The following is a 20,731-nucleotide window of genomic DNA, read 5'->3' on the forward strand; positions in this document are numbered from 1 at the left end:
GGTTTTCGGTGTTGTCATCCTTTTTGTGCTGGTTTCTCCCATCTTTGTGGATTTATCTACCTGTGGTCTTTGTATTTGGTGACTTTCAGGTGGGGTCTCTGAGTCAACATCCTTTTTGTTGATGATGAAGTAAGGGTTGCTGCGGGTTTCTTCTTTTATCTTTGTCCCATGAGGGTACCCACCAGTTGTCAGCCTAAGCTCTCCTTTATGATGTGTCTCTATGAATATACAGAGGTCGGGGAGCTGCTTACGGAGACAGTCTGTCCCTTATAGGAGCTCAGGTGCTGAGCTGTGAGCTCTGTTGTTCAGTTCAGAGCTGCTGGGCAGGTACCTTTAAGTCTGCTGCAGCAGAACTCATAATCACCTTTTTTCCCTGGTGCTCTGTCCTGGGAAGGTGGGGCTTTATTATAAGTTCCTGACCTGCTGCTGCCTTTTTTCAGAGATGCCCTGTCCAGCAAGGAGGTAGCTAGTCACATTTGCCAGCAGAAGCATTGCTGAGCTCCCGTTGGCTCTGCCCAGCTGCTGTGTTAACTTCCTTGTGGTTTTGTTTTTAGAGGTATAGTTAGAACTGCCTTTGTAATGGCAGACTGCCTCAGTAATGGCAGATGCCCTTCCCCCTGCAGAGCTGGACCGTCCCTTGTCCAGCTCTGCTTGATGTGAAATTCTCAATCCAGAGTGTTTCAAATTGCTAGTCTTTTTAGGGGTGGGACCCCCCACCCCCGAGCCATATCACCTGGCTCCCTGTTTCAGCCCCCTTTTTTTCAGTTGAATGGGTGACCCTGTCTCCCAGGCATTCCAGCTGCCAGTTGAAATGGCGCCCAGATTTGTGTGAGTTTTTGTGCGGAGACCTACTGTGCTGGCTGAAACAGCCATGCTGGAGACTCGTGGCACTTTTCTGCCTGGGAATCTCCTGGTCTGTGGGCAGTGAAAGCTCGTTTGGAAATGCGGTGATCACTCACCCTCTGCGTTCTTGCTGGGAACTGCACTCCTGAGCTGTTCCTATTCGGCCATCTTGGATCATCCCCTAGAAGGTGATTAATTATTTATTTAATTTCTATAATAGATATAGGGCTTTTCAGGTTACCTCTTTCTTCTTTTTGAATTTTGGTGGTTTGTGATTTTTAAGAAGTTGGTCCATTTTATCTAAGTTATCAAATTTGTGGGCATAGAATTGTTCAAATTATTCCTTTATTGTCCTTTTAATGTAAGGGTGAACCTTCTTTTATTTCTGATATTGACAATTTGTGTGTTTTTTTTTTTTTTCCTTAGCCTAGAGATTGACCAACTGTATGGCATTTTTTTCTTCCAAAGGACCAGCTTTTGGTTTTGTTCATTCACTTTTTCTGTTGTTTTTCTATTTTCAATATAGGTAAGGATTGCATTAAACCTATAGATCACTTTGTAGTGTGACATTCTAAACCGTATTAAGCCTTCTAGTTCATGAACACAGGATATCTTTCTATTTATTTGTGTCTTTAATTTCTTTCCTTGATGATTCATGGTTTTTTTCAGTGTATGAGTCTTCCGCCTCCTTGGTTAAATTTATTCCTAAGAATTTTATTCTTTTTGATGCTATTATAAATGAAATTGCTTTCTTAATTTTCTTTTTGGATTATTAGTGTTAGTGTAACAATAAATTGTTAGTATTTAGAAATGCATCAGATTTGTGAGTGTGTTGATTTTGTAGCCTGCACTTTGCTGAATTTACTTGTTAGGTTTTTTTTTATGTGGAATCTTTATTTTCTACATGCAAGATTGTCATTTGTGAACAGAAATAATTTTTCTTCTTTCTTTCCTATTTGGATTCCTTTTAATTCTTACTCTTGCCTGATTGCTCTGGCTAGGACTTCCAGTACTATGTTGAATAGAAGTGATATGAATGATCATCTCTGCTTTGTTCCTGATCTTAGAAGGAAAGCTTTTAGTTTTTCACCATTTAATGTGATGGTAGCTGTGGGTTTTTCATATAAGGCTTTCATTGTGTTGAGATAATTTCCTTCTATTCCTAGTTTGTTGAGTGTTTTTATCATGAAAGGGTGTTTAATTTTGTCAGATGCTTTTTCTTTATCAATTGAAATGATCCTGTGGGCTTTCTTCATTCTGTTGATGTGGTGTATTACATTGATCACTTAGGCATGATCTGTAGTCCTTTAATGTGTTATCGAAGTTGGTTTGCTAGTATTTTGTTAAGAATTTATGCGTGAATATTCATCAAAGAGATATTGTTCTATAGTTTTTAGTATCTTTGTCTAATTTTGGTGTCGATGTCATGCTGACCTCATTTGTATGAGTTTGGAAGTTTTTCCCTTTTTATGTTTTCATAAAGTTCGAGAAGGATTGCTGTTTCTTCTTTAAATGTTTGATAGAATTCTGTAGCAAAGCCACCTGGTCCTGGGCTTCTCTTTGTTGGGAGGTTTTTGATTACTGATTCAATCTCCTTACTAATTATAGATGTGTTCAGATTTTTTATGTCTTCTTGAGTCAGCCTTCATTAGCTATATGTTTGTAGAAATTTATCTATTTCTTCTAGGGTACCTAATTTGTTGGCATACAGTTGTTCATAGTAGTCTCTTAGGAACCTTTTTATTTCTGTGGCGTCAATATAATGTCTCCTCTTTCATTTATGATTTTCATTATTTGAGTCTTGTCTCTTTCTTAGCCTAGCTAAAGGTTTGTTAACTTTGTTGATCTTTTCAAAAAGCTAACTCTTAGTTTCATTATTTTTTTTCTATTCTCTATTTAATTTCTGCTCTAATCTTTATTTCCATTCTTCTGCTATTTAGTTTTCTTCTTCTTTTTTTAACATCCCCTCTCCCCAACTTAGTTTGTTCTTCTATTTCTAGTTCCTTGAGGTTTAAAGTTAGGTTGTTGATTTTAGACGTTGTCTTCTTCATCTTCTTTTCTTTTTTTTAATGTAGGCATTTACATCTATAAACTATCCTCTTTTGCTGCATCCCATAAGTTTTGGTATGTTATGTTTTTGTTTTCATTTGACTCAGTATATATTCTAATTTCCTTTGTCATTTCTTCTTTGACCCATTGGTTGTTTAAGAATGTGTTGTTTAAAACAACTTACAGATATTTGTAATTGAATTTTCTAGTTTTCCTTATACTATTGATTTCTAATTTCTCTCCTTTACTTTTAAAGAATTATTTCTCTGGATACAGAATTCTAAGTTGGTGCTAATATTTCTTTCAACACGAAATATTTCACTACACTCTCCTTGCTTACATGGTTTATAATGAAAAGTGTGCTATAATTTTTATCCTTGTTCCTTTATAGGTAAGATGTTTCCCCCCCTGCCTCCCATGAAGTTTTTTTGGTCTTTGATTTTGTTCACTTTGAACATGATATGCCTGAACTTGGGAGTTTTTGTTTGTTTTTTGTTGTTTTGGTTTTTGCTTTATTGGGCATGGTGGGTATTTATTCTCTTTGGTGTTGAGCTTCCAGGTCTGTTGTTTAGTGTTACCATTTTTTGTAAATAAAGATTTATTGGAACACAGTCACTCTAGTTGTTTACATATGGTATATGTCTGGTTTAGTACTATAATGACAGAGTTGAGTAGTTGTGACAGAAACCATATGGCCCAGAAAGCCTAAAATACTCAGTATTTGACCCTTGCATAAGTGGATCAAATAATTTACATTTTAGTTCTCACTTTGCCGTCAATAAACTGTATCACTTCCGGCAAATCATTTAATATGTGTGTCTTTCACTTGCTACATTTTGGAGGAATTTGGACTAGATGCTTTCTGTTCTACTCAGATCTAGAAATTTACACTTCTGTTTGCTAGTACCATGTTTGAAGATGTATCCCTTTTTTATTAAGAGTAATGTATTGCTTTGTTAAATAGTACTAAAAGAGAAGAAAATGTTAGGATATGTTTTTATGTAATTTTATTTACAAATTGTGCTAGATTTGGATGATGGCACTTTACTTTCCTTCCTACTTTTTAGCAATGTATTTGTGATTTGAAACTAAAATTATCATATTTGAGAACCCTTAACTCTGTCATGACTGTATTATTTTTGCTTTAAAATATGTTATATACAATTGTAATTTGGAAGGCGATTCAGTCTTCTGAATATACCACAATTATTGTCATCTAGAAGTTGCTACTATTAGAATTTTCCAGAAAAATAATTATGTTGGCTTTGATCATTGTGATGAAACTTAAAAAATGTATAGATGTTGATTTGTAGGCTTTTTCTGTATTTTATTTTTAAATGGGGGACTGCTTATAAGATACTGTTCATATTCAATCATATCAGAATTTTGTCTAGTGTATTACCATATTCAGAGCATTTTAATTTAATAACCTGCAGTTACCACATTTTGTAAGTTTTTAAATGCTTTAAACACACCTTTTGGATTGCAAATAAATTCTGAAACTTCCCCTCTGTCACCACTGTGATTAATTTTAGTTTTAGGAATAAAATGTGAACTACATAAACAAGTTTTCAGACATTTTCAAAATTTGCTCTGGAAATTTCACTATTAGCCATATATTGTGGTCAGTTTAAAGTTGTTTTAAGATAAATTGGAATGTCTTGAAAGTTCTAGAAGTCTCTAAAATGCTTCTTAGGCAAAGAAGAAAGAAGACAAACCCTAGTACTTGTAGAAAAGTAAATAAAATAAAGCTTGTGTGTTGTAAACAGGAGAATCTTCTTATGTCAAACTGCCTTTTTAACCTCCTTTCCTTCTCTTGTTTCTGTCTGCCTACCTGTTCTTTTTTTTTTTGTGATAGAGTTACTGGTCTGCAACGTCTTCAGTATCTCAAACTGTCTTAGGAGTTGTTCTAAAAACAAGTCATTATAAATGACCTCTTTTTTTAAACAAGTTGCCTCTGTTCTCCTGTTTTCTTCCACAAATACTTAAGTTTGCTTAAAATAATGTTTACTTCCAAACTTTAAAGAATTATTTTCAGAACAGGAAGCTAAAGAAATAATTTTAATTTATTATAGATATAGTATAATTCAGGATTCATTCTTAATATAAGAGAGAGATAAATTAGTAGATCACGACATCTCAGATAATGTGTGACTACATTAGAAGATGTTTCAAATAATTTTATTCCTCACCTCTTTTGTAGAGGAAATAGAATTTGAATAAGAAACAGTATGTTGCTAGGAATTTCTTTTATCAACTGTGCATTTTAGAACAGCGTTTTAGCTAGCATCTGTTTCTGAAATTTTAGACTATTATTTAATTTTTACATATGTAAGTTTATAGACTATATAGTTTCAAAGGTTATAGCATAATTAAAATGTGAAAGAATACACTGATTAAACTTGTGTAACTTGTGGTATATACAGTTATTTGATAACTTGCCAGTTTTGTTTTACCTTAGGGAAAGTTGACCTATGGCATATAGAACAACTAACTATGTTATTTCTCTATGTGTTAGTAGAGAATAGGAAATACACAAATAAGCGTTCTGTGTTTTTCTTCTCCTCTGAGTTACTTTTATTTTTTCTCCTTAGAACTCCTTGATCTATGAACTTTTCTCTGTTATGGTTCATTCCGGGAGTGCTGCTGGTGGTCATTATTATGCATGTATAAAGTCATTCAGTGATGAACAGTGGTACAGCTTCAATGATCAACATGTCAGCAGGGTAAGGATATGTCCTTTAAGATTATTACTGTGAAAGATGGGAATAGGGATGTTTCTAAACAACAGCAAAGTTTTTAAGGATGAGTGAATGTGTCTGGTGATACATCTTAAGACTTATATCAAACCGGTCTTTAATTTTTGCTTTTATTAAAGTTCTTGCCTTTTTTATTATTTGTTTTGCTTATTTGTTTGGGGCTTGTTGAATATCTCCAGAGATAGACTAACAATTTTCCTCTGGGCCTGAGCCTCATAGGTGCTACTTTTACTTCACATGTGATTAGGAACACTAGAACTGACTGGCTGGTAAGCAGCCACTGATGATGATCAAATTTTGTATCTGTGTGAGCAATCATGAAGGTCTTTGATAGCATTTAACTCTGAGGCTAAAGATTGAGTTACATATTGACATTAATGTGAAGTGTTACAGAATTTGCAAAAAGAAATCATGTAACACATTTTCAGATAACACAAGATGACATTAAGAAAACACATGGTGGATCTTCAGGAAGCAGAGGATATTATTCCAGTGCTTTTGCAAGGTAAGCAGTTTTCCAATTTTCAGTGTTTAAAAGTTAGAATTAATTATAGCTTCTCAGTGTTTTTTTATCATCAAAGATTTAACCCAGGTATTGACAGACTACAACCCATAAGCCAAATCCAACCTGCCTCCATATTTTGGAAATCAGGCTTGAACACTGACATAGCCATTTGTTTCTACATTATGTGTTAATGCTTTTGCACTATAATAACATAGTTGAGTAGTTGCAGCACAGACCATATGGCATACAAAGCTTATGATACTACTATTTAGTCCTTGCCAGAAAAAACTTGCTGGCTCCTGACTTAACTGTTGTATGTAGACATTCCAGTACACAGTTTTGTTGAAGGCTTTACTGTGTTATAAAGAGGAGATATGGAATCTTCTCTAAATGTGATAAGTGGAAACAGATTATCCTCTTATCTGCAATGTTTTAAATCTGAATGTGTCTGTGAACAGTGGCATGATTTTCTAATTGTTTTTTTTAAAAAAATCACAATTTAAAATGAATATTTCATGCTTAGAAGTGGAATCTTTACAATCTACTTTTTGTGCCTATTAATCTTTTTTATATTTCTACTAGTTCCACAAATGCATATATGCTGATCTATAGACTGAAGGATCCAGCCAGAAATGCAAGTATGTTTACCTACAGTTATATGATTTTAATCTGTGTGGTTAACTAATTTCTTTTGTAAGTTTCGCAAACCCAGATAACTACTTTTAAATGATAGGATAATTGTTTTATGCCTGGAAGAATTATTTACAAAGACTGTTATAAAATAATGCCAAATGCCAAACGGTAAGGACCTTGAAAAAATGTTGAGTTATTTTTTTAAGATACGAAGAGACAAAACTACATTAAATAAATTGAATGTTTGTTAGTAGTAAGATTGTATAAAATGCAGTTTGATACAGGGATGATAAACCCAGCTTTGTCCTAACTCATCATCTGTGTGTCCTAGAGCAACCTTTTCTAAGCTTTTCTTTCTTTTTTTGAAACGGATTGTCGCTCTGTCACCCAGGCTAGAGTGCAGCGGTGCAATGTTGGCTCACTGCAGCCTCCGCCTCTTGAGTTCAAGTGATTGTCCTGTCTCAGCCTCCCGAGTAGTGAGGATTACAGGCATGTACCACCACACCCAGCTAATTTTTGTATTTTTAATAGAGATGGGGTTTCGCCATTTTGGCCAGGCAGGTCTCAAACTCCTGACCTCAGGCGATCCATCCGCCTTGGCCTCCCAAAGTGCTAGGATTACATAGTCGTGCGCCACTACACCCGGCCAACCTTGCTCAGCCTTTCTTTACACATCTGTAAAATGTGTATAATAGTATTTTATAGTATTGTTATAAAAATTGTAATGAGATAACATTTTCAACATTTAGCATCATATCTGATATATAGTAAAAAATTAAATTTAATGGTTATTGCTTTCTTTCAATGTCAAGTTTTTGGAGTATTTTAATATTTAAATGCTTTGATTGGGGATCCTGGGTGACCTGAACTTTTGATTTACGACTCTGAAAACATTTTTGGAAACTTGAGTTAAGTATTTATACTTATTTAATTTAAAAGCAAGTAAAGCGTTATGTATCTAGTACCCATGTTTTATGTGTTGTATTAAGAACCTCGGAAATAATCCAGTATATGAAGCATGTTTGTTTGGCTTTTTAAATAATTATTGCTTTTAAAAAATTGCAGTTTTTGTTTTTCCTTGCTAATTCTGACTCTCTCAGGCTATATTGCAAATATGTAGGGGAGTGTGTACATACTGATACATATACAGTTGATGTGTTTGCTCATGGTCTTTTCATAATTAAAATGTAATCACAATCTTTGATTTCAGTATATTTCCTTTGTTTAGAAACTGCCATTGCTATTAGTCTGTTTCAAGCATTATGCTTTTATTCACATTTTTGTAAACCCTCATTAGATGGTGAATTCAGTTGGTACAAGATTAGGATTTACTCATCTTTTCACATAAAAGTATATTCCAGGATTTGTCCTATAGTAATGTTCAATAATTTACTATGGAATTATTGAAAAAATAAATGAAAATTATAATAAGTCATTTCAGAACAGAGACTTAAGAGCAAAAGTAATCATTTGTACTGTATTAGCTGTGCCAAAGTTGTCCCAAATCATAGCTATCTGGAAGCAGAGTCAGTATTGTCATTCATGTCCTTCATGTGGACCCAGCCTTCGAAAAGCGCAATAACAGCCTTCCTTTGCTCCCCCAACTCTAGTTTTGTTATAAAGCACCAGAGGGCGCTGTATGATATGGAATGTTTTTTAAATTAGAGCACTTTCCTAGAAGCAACAGCTTTTACGTTTTACAGATGTATGCTATTTTTGATATAAATTATTTTCCCTTTTTAATGCTAAATAATCATTGGTTTTATTAAATGGTGTCATAATTTCATATTGTCACTTTGAATACTTTAAAGGTATGTATGAAGTTGTGATTATTAAGAAAAACTTTATATGTGAGTCTGTAGTAACTATTTTTTGCATATATTTTTTCCCTTTAGTTGCTTAAAAGTAGCCTCAGAAATTATGTTAGGTTGTCCTTGCATTGCTGTAAAGCAATACCCAAAACTGGGTAATTTGTAAAGAAAAGAAGTTTAATTGGCTCACCGTTCTGCAGACTGTGCAGGAAGCATGATGCTCAGCTTCTGAGGAAGCCCCAGAGAGTTTTCGATCATGTTAGAAGGCAATATGGAAACAGGCATTTCACATGGCAAAAGCAGGAGCAAGCAAGTTGCTGGGGGTCAAGGGGGTGCCACACACTTTTAAATGACCAGAACTCATGAGAACTCACTGTCATAAGGACAGCACCAAGCCATGAGGCATCTACCCCCATGACCCAGACACCTCCCACCAGGCCCCACCTCCAGTACTGGGGATTACAATTCAGCATGAGATTTGGACGAGGACAAATGTCTAAACTATATCACAAATAATCATCACTTTTTATATTCACGTGAATCTTGACCATATAGAGAGGGAGAAATCCAAAAGATGAAGTTGTCAGTTTTGTGATTCTGTATTCTTTGGTTAGGAGGCAGCTAAAGACTGCTTTGAGAACACAGGAAAGATGGTAGTAAACAAATAGATAGCATTTAGTGGCAGGAACAGCGGCAGCATTTATTAATTTTTTTTTATATCTCAGGTAGTAACTTTATGAGGTAGATGATATTAATAAGCTAAAGAGACCTACATTTGGAGAAGTAAACTTGCCCAAGGTCACACAGTTTGATGGGAATGGCATGATTTGAAGTCAGAAATAATTTTATTTTCAAGTTTCAGAGGGCTTTTTCATTCTAAAATATTAATTCACATACTGGAGTTGTTCTGGAGCCAAGAGCCATTTTGAATAAATACATGGTTCTTTAAGATATGAGACCTAACCATGTGTCCCTGTTAACTATCTCTTCACCCTTTTGTGGATGAAGTTTGTGTTCCAAGTTGAGAGAAGGATATAATTGAGATATGTCTCCATGAGTGCTGTAGTAGAAGTATATACTATGGGAGCATAGCGAAGCAGAATGAATAAAGGGAGCTCAGTTTCAGTGACACTGTTTTGTCCTGTTTTTATTACTAATAGAATTTCTAGAAGTGGATGAATACCCCGAACATATTAAAAACTTGGTGCAGAAAGAGAGAGAGTTGGAAGAACAAGAAAAGAGACAACGAGAAATTGAACGCAATACATGCAAGGTTGAATTCCATAATTTTATTTTTAATTGAAAGCGCTATTTTTAAGCTTGCTTAACTGCAATTCTCATGACTAACTCATTGATTTTTTAGACAGTTATGCCATCATGATCACTGAACAATGTAACCAATCATACTATAAAGGTAAAATTTGATTTGATGTGTAAAAACCCAGTAATATATGTAGTGACGGTGGTCAGTGCTGGTGAAGCCACAGTTGAGGTAGACATTCTCTTATCCTATTGAAAGAAAATAAATCAGTAAAAACTGTATAGAAATTGAACAGTATTTATGAAGAGCCATAAGCAAATTCATATTCTTTTACATAATTTTTCTTACAGAATTATTTCCTAATGAAGTAATCACAATTACTGTAAAAATCTTGATTACAGGGATATTCATTATAGCATTTTACAAATTAGGGAAAAATTGGAAACAGCCCAAGTGTTTATTGGTAGGGGAGTGATTACGTAAATTATACATGTGTATGAGGAAACATACAGTTGTTAAAATTAATGTTTTTTTAGTTTTTTTATGGCATGAGTCAGTATCAATTACTAAGAATAGATACAAGAAAGAATGATCTCAATTACTTTTTTTTTTTTTAATTGTAGTATTTTGACAATTAGAATGCTATCTACAGAAGAATTGAATTTTGACTCTTGAATTTTGGAGTTGATGATGATATTTTACATTTTCTAGATAAAATTATTCTGTTTGCATCCTGCAAAACAAGTAATGATGGAAAATAAATTGGAGGTTCATAAGGATAAGACATTAAAAGAAGCAGTAGAAATGGCTTATAAGGTATGTTTAATTGCATCATTGACATTTACTAATATAACAGTATTAACATAATTTCCCAAGTTTTTATTATGGATAATGGTTATATAAGCACTTGCAGTAACCTTGGTAACCAGTTAATTTATCTCTTACTAAGTATATTTATATCTCTCCTTTGGAGCATATTCAGTTGATTTTGAGAATTTTCTCCCTTTGGAAGCCATTTAAACTTTCTAGGTCCCAGAATTAGGAACAAAATTTTATTTGCTCTTTCTATTCATTTAACATAGATTTCTTGAGTGTTTACTGTATGAAACAGAGATACCAGAGTGAATAAGACAACAGTGAGATATTAAAGATACCAAAGGGAACAAGACACAGTCACTGCCCTTGTGGAGATTACAATCTATTGGAAAGAACAAACAAAACATATTTAAACACCACAGTTTGCAATTATTTTATTATTTAGATGCTATAAACACAGTAGTAGTAAATTGAGAAAATTTATTTTGAGACTGTAACCATGAGACAGGGAGACAGCTATGCAAAAAGCTGAGGAAGAATATACTGGTGTGTAGTCAGATGCATTATCCATTCTGTCACTGGCCCATGCCCAAGGAAGAATATTCTAAGTAGAGTGAACAGCATGTTCAAAAATGCTGAGGTGAGGAGATGCTTGGCACGTTTAAGAAACCCAAGAAAGGAGTCATATGTTTAGATTGTTTTGAATGAGCACAGAGTACCATAAAAGGAAATTAGAGATTTTTGTGAAATGGAAGTTTGCATTTTGTTCTCTAAGAGTAGTAGAAAGTTATTAATGTGGTTTGAAAGGCAAATAGGGACATGCTCTTTCACCAGATCATTCTCAATGTTATTTATGATACTTAACAAATTGAAGTTTTTCCCTTTCCATATAAGCATTAACAGAATTTGACTGAAATTAAAGTCATTACCTAGAGAAAAAATTGCATACTATATCATTTTGTGTATAATTATACATGGAACCGATAAAAGAACTCAACACACAAGATAGCGGATATTGTTTCTCAAAGTGTGATCTAACACAATTTGCACCAAAGTCACATTCTTATTAAAAATGCTAATTGCTGCTTATGAATCAGAATTTCTCTGTTGGAGCCCGGGAATAGGCATTGTAACACATATCTCAGGTGACTCTCAGGCATAATCAAGTTTGAGAATCATTTGTGTTATACGTCTGTTCCTGCATAGCACTTACCAGTATTGAAATTTTACATTTAATTGTTTGACTATTTTAATATCACTGTCCCTCACTAGACTATAAACACAAGTACAGAAACCATTTTGGTTTTGCTCACAATTTTATTTTCAATACTCTTGCCTAGTATATAGAAAAGTCAAAATTGGTTAGCTATGTGAATGGATAAATGAATGAACAAACATTAAAATGGATAGATGGCTCTGGATTTGCCTCATTTTGGTAAAAATTCTTTAAATATAATGGTGGACTGCAAGCATTAGTCTTAAAAATAGGAAGTAAAAGTTTGCAAATAAAAAGAATCAAACAGAAGAGAGAAATAAGTCAATCTTATATACTAAAAGTAGAGCTTCATTGCTGGGAGTGGGAGTTGGGAAGGAGTAGAGATCAGTGGTGATACACTGAAGCTTACAAGTCTTTAAATTTTAATCACAACCTTAAATGAACATTGAATACTTCTAAGCAATCCTACTATGTTCCTCCAGGAGGCTTATTTCCTATCAAGAGAGTTGTTGCAACCAGGGTACGTCATCTGTTAGTGACATAAGCTAGAAGGAAATTTTATGATAGAAATTCCTGTACCATGAGCTGTAAGTATTCTGGAGGCTAATATTGAAAGGGGATATCTGGAGAGGAGTGAGGTGACACCTGAGAGACATAGAAGCCATACCCTTTGTGATGGGTCTATGAGACATGCTGTCCTCCTGTACTTAGAATGCTACTAGGTACATGAATTAACAAATCTACTTCCAATTGGATTAAGAAAACAAAAAATGCATATTCAAGTTGGCTGTTTGGTTGTTTTCCTCTGTTTCCAGCTTAGTTGATTACGAGCAGTAGGTTATAATACATTGATTTTGTTTCTACATCTAAAATTTATGGTGTTAGCTTTTTAAAAAATAAAAATGTCTTTAAATTAGTACATGCTTTATATGATCTGAGGGATAATGAAACATAATTATATAAAGTAACATTTACATTGTACCTGTAACTTTGATGTCTTTGATGCAATCATAAATGTGTGGATTTTATTTGTTAGGGCCTATTGGTAGTGTTAATTATATACAGACTAAAACACTATATATGTATTTATATATGTATTTTTTTTTCTTTCTGGGGGATTGCTTTCTTTTAGATGATGGATTTAGAAGAGGTAATACCCCTGGATTGCTGTCGCCTTGTTAAATACGATGAGTTTCATGATTATCTAGAACGATCATATGAAGGAGAAGAAGATACACCAATGGGACTTCTACTAGGTGGCGTCAAGTCAACATATATGTTTGATCTGCTGTTGGAGACGAGAAAGCCTGATCAAGTTTTCCAGTCTTACAAACCTGGAGGTATCTAAAAACTCCCAATTTTACATTATTTTGAGATGTACTCTATTTAAAATTTTCATGACAGGTTTTTTTATTATAGAAATGAACATAATTTAATTTTTTAAATGGTATTAAAATGTAGAATAATTTTGACAGGCTGAGAAATACTCAGCAACAGCTTGGAATTAAGTTCTAGATTACTTGCAAATAATTTTATACATAGTTTTAAAAACAACAATGAAAAACAACAAAACTTCTACCTTACAGTCTTCAGTGGGATTTTTCTTCTCCCGTATGCATTTTGGATGCTGTAAATCCCTGAAGTTATCAGCTGCTCTTTTAGGAAGATCTGTCTTTCTCTTTCTTTCTCTTTATGGAGATCTTGGTCCAAAAAAGTATATTTTCATAAAGTCTCAGAAGTAGAGACTATTTAGAATTTCTTTGGAAGGGTGGATTTATTATCCCATCACTGTCAGCATTTAAAGTTTTTCTTCATCCTCTCTACTTTTACAGGTCTTAGGGACTTCAGCTTTTCTTTCTTCATTAAATCTATCACATTCACTCAGCACGTTGAGTTTTTTTTTTGTTTGTTTGTTTGTTTCCTTTGAGACTGCTTAGGAAAACCAAAATATCATGCCCCTAGTTTTTCCAGAGACAGTTTTCTAGGGGTTCAGTCAGGGTGGTGGGAAAAATTGTAAAATAGACACAACCTTCTTGGAAGACGGGAAGGTTTCTTCAAAAGCCTCGGGAAGTAATGAGCTGAAGGCAGCAGTTCTTACCCAGGGGCAGTTAGGTAGAAGTAGGTCCAAAGGAATGTAGGGGAGTTTATCTAAAGAGCTCGTTTACTCATGTGATCCTAAGATCTACCGTTCAACACCCTCAGGTGCATGACTGCTCTCTGCTCTGGGGGTCAACATTGTCATTACCCACAAATGGTGTTTGCTTTAGGCCTTGGAACCTGGCCTTCAATCATTATCTACAAGTGTGTTGACTCAAAGCCTCTGTCATTAAATCTATACTGTATAAATGCCTGGAGTGCTAGCTGGTCAGGGCTGCAGCTGCTGACTCTTTATAGCACCCTCCTCAACCTCTGTAAGCTGTCTGGACCCTCAACCCACTCTTTCACTAGATACCTGTATCTTAGTGCATTTGTTCATCTGTCACTGGGTCAGGGTCTGCTCGTCAGACCCAGCACAGTTTCCTTAAAGACAGTTACATGATCTGTTTTGTGTCCAGAGTTTTCTATAATTACCATATGTAAATTATAACAAATAGGAGAAAAGCAAAATGTTTAAATAATTTTACAAAATTCTTACTGTTGTGCTTGACCCTAACTCCTTTGTATCACTGTTTAGTTAGAATTCAGACTTAAGTCCTCTGTGTTGTTTTCTTAAATGTTGAACTTACAAAACCTTATTCTGCCCTTTTACAATGATATTCCTTTATGGATCCTGTATATCTCCTTTTTAAATGAAGGCATCTCTTTACAGACTAGGTTAGATGTAATACTGTTTCAAGGAGCCTACATCTCTTAAGTGGGAAAATTTCATTTCTGAAAACCTTATGATGCCTGCTTCAGTTAAGACTCTACCTTATCGCCGGGCGCGGTGGCTCAAGCCTGTAATCCCAGCACTGTGGGAGGCCGAGGCGGGTGGATCACAAGGTCAAGAGATCGAGACCATCCTGGTCAACATGGTGAAACCCCGTCTCTACTAAAACTACAAAAAATTAGCTGGGCATGGTGGCGCGTGCCTGTAATCCCAGCGACTCAGGAGGCTGGGGCAGGAGAATTGCCTGAACCCAGGAGGCGGAGGTTGCGGTGAGCCGAGATCGCGCCATTGCACTCCAGCCTGGGTAACAAGAGCGAAACTCCGTCTCAAAAAAAAAAAAAAAAAAAAAGACTCTACCTTATCTATAAAAAGTCCCTTAGGACATTTTCTTGCTTTTTTTTTTTGAGCTAGACAGGAAAAAGAATGATTAGGGTGTAACATGAGTCAGCAGTAATACCACTTATTTGCAAGAGAACTCTAAATGCGAGTGCAGATTGTAAGACTTATAAAGTAGTCTTTATTCATTAATAATCTAGATCTTAGCAGAATATTTTGTTAGATTTAGATAACAACATAGGGAAAACAAGGATTGACATAAAACATGAGGTTAAAACAGATACATAGTAACTACATGTTAAATACAGTGTTTGAAGATTAAGAATTTAGTTATATAAACATAACCTGAAAACAGAAGAGAAGAAAATGGGATTCAGTTTTAATAAAAGGATTTAAGTGAGGAAACAGATACATAATCACAACAGTTTTTGTGTGGAATTTTCCTTGGGATATAGAAAATATTATTTTGAGAATAGGAAGTTTTTGATGATGAACAAGGTTTTGTGTGGCTTAATGAGGCATTTACTCAAAAGCAAGCATGAGAGCTGTGTGGCCTTTAATGTTTGTTTTGCAGTATCTGGTGATTTATATTTATTCAATGTTGTTTTGGTCTGTACTTGGAAGTTTGGATTGTCATCTATTAGAAACACATTAATAATGCATCACTCATGTGAAATACATTAAAAAATAACCTCCAATTATGTGTTTATATCTTCAAATGTGACAGAAGTGATGGTGAAAGTTCATGTTGTTGATCTAAAAGCAGAATCTGTAGCTGCTCCAATAACTGTTCGTGCTTACTTAAATCAGACAGTTACAGAGTTCAAACAACTGATTTCAAAGGTAAGTTTTAAAAGGGGTTAGTAAATGTATTTTTGAGTGCCTGTTACATGCAAGACACTGTGATAGTTATGAATAATATACAGGCTCTACCTCCAGGAGCTAATATTTGTAGTTAGGAGACAGCTGTGGTTAAAAGAAACAGATTGAACAGGAAGTAAGAAAATGTGGGGCAAGTACATATAACAACTTGTATGTGTTGGCTGGATTATCGTAAAATACAGGATCGGAAATATTAGTACAGTTTATTTCATGAAGGGCTTTAAACAGTAAACACGAAAGTTTGGGCTCCTTTTTGGTGTAGGCAATAAGAAGTTTTTTTGTTGATGGTGGTGGTTTTAAGTGCAGCAATGCTGCACTTAGTGTCTGGTGACACTAGACTAGTGTTCCACATGCCTTGAGAGAGAGTCAGGAATGGAGAGGAGGAAGCTGTTGAAATAATTCAAGTGTAGGTGTATGACTGGAAATGAGAGAACACATAGATTCCAAGAGGGATAGAATCTGCAGGACTTGTAATTATTAAACGTTGGGGTAAAGCAGATACACCCGTGACCTAAGCCAGAGGTTTCAAACTTGGAAACCAGAAAAGTAGGGATACATTAATAGAAATAGAGGAGGAAGATGAGCATGTAGACTTGATAGGGAACGTCATGAATTAAATACTGGCGCCATTATATGAGCTAATGATAAAGAACTTAGGCTCAGATTTCTTGAGCTGGAAAAATATAACAATGAAAACATTCAAGTTTGGGGGGGGGGGGGCAAAAGGATTAGTCCGTACCAGACAAATGATTATCATCCTTTCAAGGGTCCTGTACACCTCAGAACCTTGAGCATACAAACAGGCAAAATTTTTCAGGGTTCTCAAACCATAGGTTAAGATCCCCTCATGTAGTGGAAGTTGTTCCATAATTGCAAATCGAGTTCAGGTTTCAGTCATTCATCTTATGGTAGTCTTGTCTTTCATCTTATTAGCTGAGGTTTTCAATACTTGTTTAACAGGGTTGTAATAAGCATTAATGAAAAATAAATAAATGCTCTGTGGAAAAAAATTTGTAAGATGTTACATTAAGAGTTGGTGGTTATTATTATGCTCTTTAAAAAAGTCTATACTTTGACTTATATTTACATGACTTCTAACAGGTTTGCTAAATTAATAACCAGGAAACAAATCATTTTTGTGAAATTATATTTTATGATTAAATTGCTTGTAAATGCATACTATGTTGGTATGATATACTCTGTATTACATTTTTGAAATTTGAATGCCAAATGTAGAAAAATTCAGTTTAGTGAGCACTCAGGCATAATACAAAAGAAAGAGACACAATAGTTTCTTCCCCAAGAAGTTGATAATCTTATTGAGAAAAATATGTTTAAGGCTGGGCATGGTGGCTCATGCCTGTAATCCCAGCACTTCGGAAGGCCGAGGTGGGTGGATCATTTGAGGTCAGGAGTTTGAGAGCAGCCTGGTCAACACGGCGAAACCCCATCTCTACTAAAAATACAAAAATTAGCTGGGCGTGATGGCCCATGCCTGTAGTCCCAGCTCCTTGGGGGCTTAAGCAGGATAACTGCTTGAACCTAGGAAGTGGAGGTTGCAGTGAGCCGAGGCTGTGCCACCGCAGTCCTGCCTGGGCAATAGACCAAGACTGAATCTCAAAAAAAAAAAAAAAAAAAAAAAAAAAAAAAAAAAAAAAAAAAAAAAAAAAAGAAAGAAAGAAAGACAGCGGAGGTTGCAGTGAGCTGAGAAAACTATGTCTATAGAGAATAAAGGCAGTCACAAAACATCATGTAAACAAATACAGTGTTTTAAACTATAATCAGACTGCTTAAGAATTAGGTATTTATAACTAATAACCTAAGTCGTATTGAAAATAAGTTGTGTTCTTTAAAATGGAGGTAATTTTTACCTGCTTTCATGTGAAATTTATGAAATGACTCCAAAAATTAAAGATACAGACTTAGAGAATAACTTAAAATTTTACCTACTAATCTTCTCATTTCACGCAAAGGAAAATTGCTTGTTGCTTTAATAAAAGTGTAACAACTATTCACAGACTACAGAAGGGCCTGTCAAAAGCCAAGAAGTTCAGCAGTTTAATATCACTGTCAAAAAGTCAAGTTATTCAGTTTCTTTGGAATCAGATCACTCATTTACTTGGCAAATTTGAGAGGAATAGAGTTTCTAGGACAAAATCCTTACCTTTAAAATAGTTTCAGAGCATACATTTATAAGTGGTATTTTGTTCTCCTGATTTGCAGCATAATTTATGGCTATAACTAATTTTTCCCTTTCATTATTCAAATATTTTAAAACCTCTACTAAAATTATTTTTCTCTCTGCTGCTTTTAAGAAGAATTCAGCAGTGTCTTGCTTTCTAAGTCAAGCAGAATTATTTTTGAAAGAGTACTTTTTATTAAATTGCTTTTATTATAGGCCATCCATTTACCTGCTGAAACAATGAGAATTGTGCTGGAACGCTGCTATAATGATTTGCGTCTTCTCAGTGTCCCCAGTAAAACCCTGAAAGCTGAAGGATTTTTTAGAAGTAACAAGGTATGTCACTTATTTTTTTATTACTATTTTCTATGCTGGTAATAGTAAATAAAATTAGTTCAGTATTATAAGCCTGGCCTCCACAGCTGTTCAACATCTGTCTGAAACTTAACTTAAATTCTCAGGTTTTCCTAATAATTACCTTCCTTTGTAGTCATGTCAGATCAAGCTCCTTTGTGTCCTGTCAATCAGTCTTACCAGCTCTCCTCTTCTTTGCCTTTGTTCATGTACACTCCCACCTAGAGTGTTCCTCCTCTCCCTGCATTTTTTTTTTCAATCTCTAGATTAGTCCTACCTCTTTGGTGAAACCTTCATAACCATCTCTACCCGCAGTGATTATGTCCCTTTTTTTTTTGTTGTTCACTTCACGGTGAGGGTCAGAGGCATACCTGGTATAGAAAAAATTATCATCTTGAGTTCACTCACCATTATTCCCTTTGCCTACTCATTTTTCTCTATTGGAAAGGAGAAAGTTCATGTTAATCCTCTTCTTTTATCTTGATATTATTATGTGTTTCATCATTTATCATTTTTCATGTGTCTATCACTTTTTCTAGTCTCATTTATCTTAGTACAGTCTAGTCTTTTATCTCATTTAACTTTTTTAGTATTATTTTATTAATCCCAATATGTAATTTTTATTCACTTATGCTTCTAAAACTTTTGTGTTGTGGGAGAGGGGGTGTATGTGTATATGTAAAACATTAAAATCTCTAATCCCCTCCAATACTACTTTAGGGTAAGAAGTACAGGAAGGATCTAACTTTTTTTTTGCCTTAAGTGGTTAGCCTACTAGTTTCAGTTTGTAACATTTACTGAATAGGATAATGATAGTGTTATCCTTTTATGCAAAAGCCAACATCCTATTTATTATCCCCAAATTTATGCCAAAAATGAATTTCATATTTTAAAAAAGATGTATTATGGAAAATTTCAAACATAAACAAAAGTAGAGAGAATAGGGAAAATAGAGTGACCCCCCCCACCACCACATCCCCATCACTCAGCTTCTACAGTTATTGTCTCTTGTTTTATCTATATTTTAACCATCTACTTCCCCCAGATTAGTTGATAAACTTCCTAAGGATCACATCATTTCATCTATAGATCATGTGAATGTATGTCTCTAAATGAAGAGAACTCTTGAAAAAAAAAATGAAATTTACATTATGTACCTAAAAAATACCTTAATAGCAGCCAGTATCTTAGTCAGTGTTCAAATTTCTCTGATTATCTTAGAAATTTTTTTTCTGTAAATTTTCCTGTGTCTTTTTCATTTGCTTTCTTGCAGTTTATTTGTTACAAAACCAAGTTATTTGCCCATTAAATTTTTCCATGATCTGGATTTTGGTGTTATATTCACAAGGTGTCTTTACAGATGTCCCTATGTCTGTAATTCAGGCAAAACTTGGTTTTTCTAAAGGTGAAAGATGTATACAATCTAAAGAAAAACCAGATTATTAATTTCCTAAAGAGAAGAATGATAAAACAACTTTCTGAAATTGGACATCCCAGTAAACAAGGTGTTTGTGTATATGTGTATGTCCATGTCCTCTATCTTTGTGTAGTTTTATGGCTAGTTACAAAGACCTTTGAGCCTAATATTTATTTTATTCAATCTCCAAAACAGTACAGTGTCCTTCAGAAACTTTATCATCACATTTTATAACATAACTGTGTATTGTCTTGTATTGATGCAATATTATGATGATGATGAATGAAAATGTCACTGAAATTAATATATAATAAAACTCTGACTTACTATGTAGGTGTTTGTTGAAAGTTCCGAGACTTTGGATTACCAGATGGCCTTTGCAGACTCTCACTTATGGAAACTCCTGGATCGGCATGCAAATACAATCAGATTATTTGTTTTGCTACCTGAACAATCCCCAGGATCTTATTCCAAAAGGACAGCATACCAGAAAGCTGGAGGAGATTCTGGTAATGTGGATGATGATTGTGAAAGAGTCAAAGGACCTGTAGGAAGCCTAAAGTCTGTGGAAGCTATTCTAGAAGAAAGCACTGAAAAACTCAAAAGCTTGTCACTGCAGCAACAGCAGGATGGAGATAATGGGGACAGCAGTAAAAGTACTGAGACAAGTGACTTTGAAAACATCGAATCACCTCTCAATGAGAGGGACTCTTCAGCATCAGTGGATAACAGAGAACTTGAACAGCATATTCAGACTTCTGATCCAGAAAATTTTCAGTCTGAGGAACGATCAGACTC

The 20,731-nt window shown here is 34.6% G+C and overlaps 1 protein-coding gene across 1 annotated transcript in view; it reads left to right on the forward strand.

Moving 5' to 3' along the window:
- The window catches only part of USP47 (ubiquitin specific peptidase 47), a 138,771-nt gene that overhangs the window by 100,906 nt on the left and 17,134 nt on the right, over nt 1-20,731 (forward strand). The window contains exons 13-21 of the mRNA XM_037737567.1: nt 5,487-5,618; nt 6,080-6,156; nt 6,739-6,794; nt 9,761-9,873; nt 10,573-10,677; nt 13,026-13,233; nt 15,826-15,941; nt 18,379-18,498; nt 20,268-20,726. Of these exons, the coding sequence (XP_037593495.1) occupies nt 5,487-5,618; nt 6,080-6,156; nt 6,739-6,794; nt 9,761-9,873; nt 10,573-10,677; nt 13,026-13,233; nt 15,826-15,941; nt 18,379-18,498; nt 20,268-20,726 (1,386 nt within the window). The remainder of the gene's footprint in view (nt 1-5,486; nt 5,619-6,079; nt 6,157-6,738; nt 6,795-9,760; nt 9,874-10,572; nt 10,678-13,025; nt 13,234-15,825; nt 15,942-18,378; nt 18,499-20,267; nt 20,727-20,731) is intronic.

This window comes from Cebus imitator, unplaced genomic scaffold (assembly GCF_001604975.1).
Source record: "Cebus imitator isolate Cc_AM_T3 unplaced genomic scaffold, Cebus_imitator-1.0 Scaffold39, whole genome shotgun sequence".
NCBI lineage: Eukaryota > Metazoa > Chordata > Mammalia > Primates > Cebidae > Cebus > Cebus imitator.